Source organism: Limulus polyphemus, unplaced genomic scaffold (assembly GCF_000517525.1).
Source record: "Limulus polyphemus unplaced genomic scaffold, Limulus_polyphemus-2.1.2 Scaffold3868, whole genome shotgun sequence".
Taxonomy (NCBI): Eukaryota; Metazoa; Arthropoda; class Merostomata; order Xiphosura; family Limulidae; genus Limulus; species Limulus polyphemus.
This window is the reverse complement of record NW_013669478.1, coordinates 31,201-32,721: the sequence shown is the minus strand read 5'-3', so window position 1 is coordinate 32,721 and position 1,521 is coordinate 31,201. Positions and strand designations below refer to the sequence as shown.

At 29.3% G+C, this 1,521-nt stretch overlaps 1 protein-coding gene across 6 annotated transcripts in view; it reads right to left on the bottom strand.

Annotated features, from left to right (window-relative positions):
• Positions 1-669: 669 nt before the first annotated feature.
• LOC106470189 (transcription termination factor 1-like) overlaps positions 670-1,521 on the bottom strand; it is a 31,862-nt gene continuing 31,010 nt past the window's right edge. For all 6 annotated transcript variants that reach the window (XM_022398795.1, XM_022398797.1, XM_022398796.1 and 3 more), the window contains 2 exons: positions 1,026-1,108; positions 670-747 (listed from right to left, as the gene is read on the bottom strand). In XM_022398795.1, coding sequence (XP_022254503.1) covers positions 695-747; positions 1,026-1,108 — 136 coding nt within the window. In that variant the 3' untranslated portion in view covers positions 670-694. The remainder of the gene's footprint in view (positions 748-1,025; positions 1,109-1,521) is intronic.

Sequence of the window (1,521 nt, the reverse complement as noted above, 5' to 3'; positions counted from 1 at the left end):
TTGTATTTTTGTTAACAAACATAATAAAAAAAATACTTTGATCTAAGTAAGGTTTTTTTTTCTTCCCTGTTTGAAAAAAAATGATTATTTTCAAAATCTGCATATGGATAATCCATTATTAAAACCCAAACATAACTTTGACTTAAGCAGCTTTATTAGATTTTCAGTCTAATATTTTGCATTCCATGCAAGAACATTATCACATCAACCCCCAAAGTAAACATCCTACTCTCCATAATGGATTGGTGTGCAAGATACCTTACAATGTACTACATTTATTTTGAATCATAATAAAGATTTTTAAAACTATTTACATAAAAGCATCTCAATAAACTTAACCGATATTTTCTCTGGATGTTTTATGCTTGATCTCCAGACATTAGAGTAACAAGTATTCTCTACGCATTGTTCTTACTCTATCAAATGTCTCTAGCACCTTTATACATTTGCTGCTCTTGTTCTTAAGGTAACTATGGATGGCATTAAAAATGTTATATTTTAACACACTTGCTGTCTCAAAAGCCCCGCCCTTAAAAGATGTACTAATTACCTTACAATTAAAATCTATATAAGAATGATGCCAAAAGATACACCAATCTTGCACATGCTATCCTTTATGTCCAAACAGTTGATACATAGTTTACTAGGTCCACAATGTTACTCTTCTTCAGATTGTATGGTGACTTTTCTTTTTTTACTTTCCTTTTGACAGGGAGATATGATGATGATACAAATAAGCCACAATCTCTGAAAGACGAAAAACAGCAATAGCTGTGAAAAGCATCAAAATCAGCTTCAAGCTAACTGCTAGGATTTTTACACTCGGTTTCAAATTACAAAAGAGAACATTTTAAATTCTTGGAATTTTGTAAGCAGTAATTAATAATTGTATATACAAGTTCACAGAAGTCTTGAATAGAGTATTTGTTTCAAACAAGTAATTTTTTAAGTCCTTGATAATTAGTAGGAGGGAATATGTTGAACAAAATCAATAATTTTAAATATCTTTAACAAATTAAACATACCTTCAAAATCTTTGGTCTCCCAGTCTGGAACAGTGTATTTCAAACTCCACCATTTGAACTGAAGAGAGTAGTAGGACATAGTCCTACCAGGAGAAATAAAAAGTTGTTTAGATGTCTTTTAACGTTTAAGGAAAACCAAGAGAATTTATTTGTTTACTAAATAAAAGGATACAGTAGAAAATATGCATCATTTTAGATAAAGAGGACTGTGATATTAATTGTGTGGGAGTTTTATAACTATATCAACTGGAAAAATAACTTAAAAAATCAACACAAGTACTGTAAACATAGAAGATCTTAAAATCATAAATAATATTCAATGTTAAACTGGTACACAGTTAAATTTAATTGTGTACCAGTTTAATGTTGAATATTATTTATGATTTTAACTTTATACACAAGTGCCAAAATACTATAATTATAGAAGATCTTATCATATAGTAATTCTCAACTGTGCATGTGTAAGGTATCCATGTTGAAGTGCTTTCAGAATTCA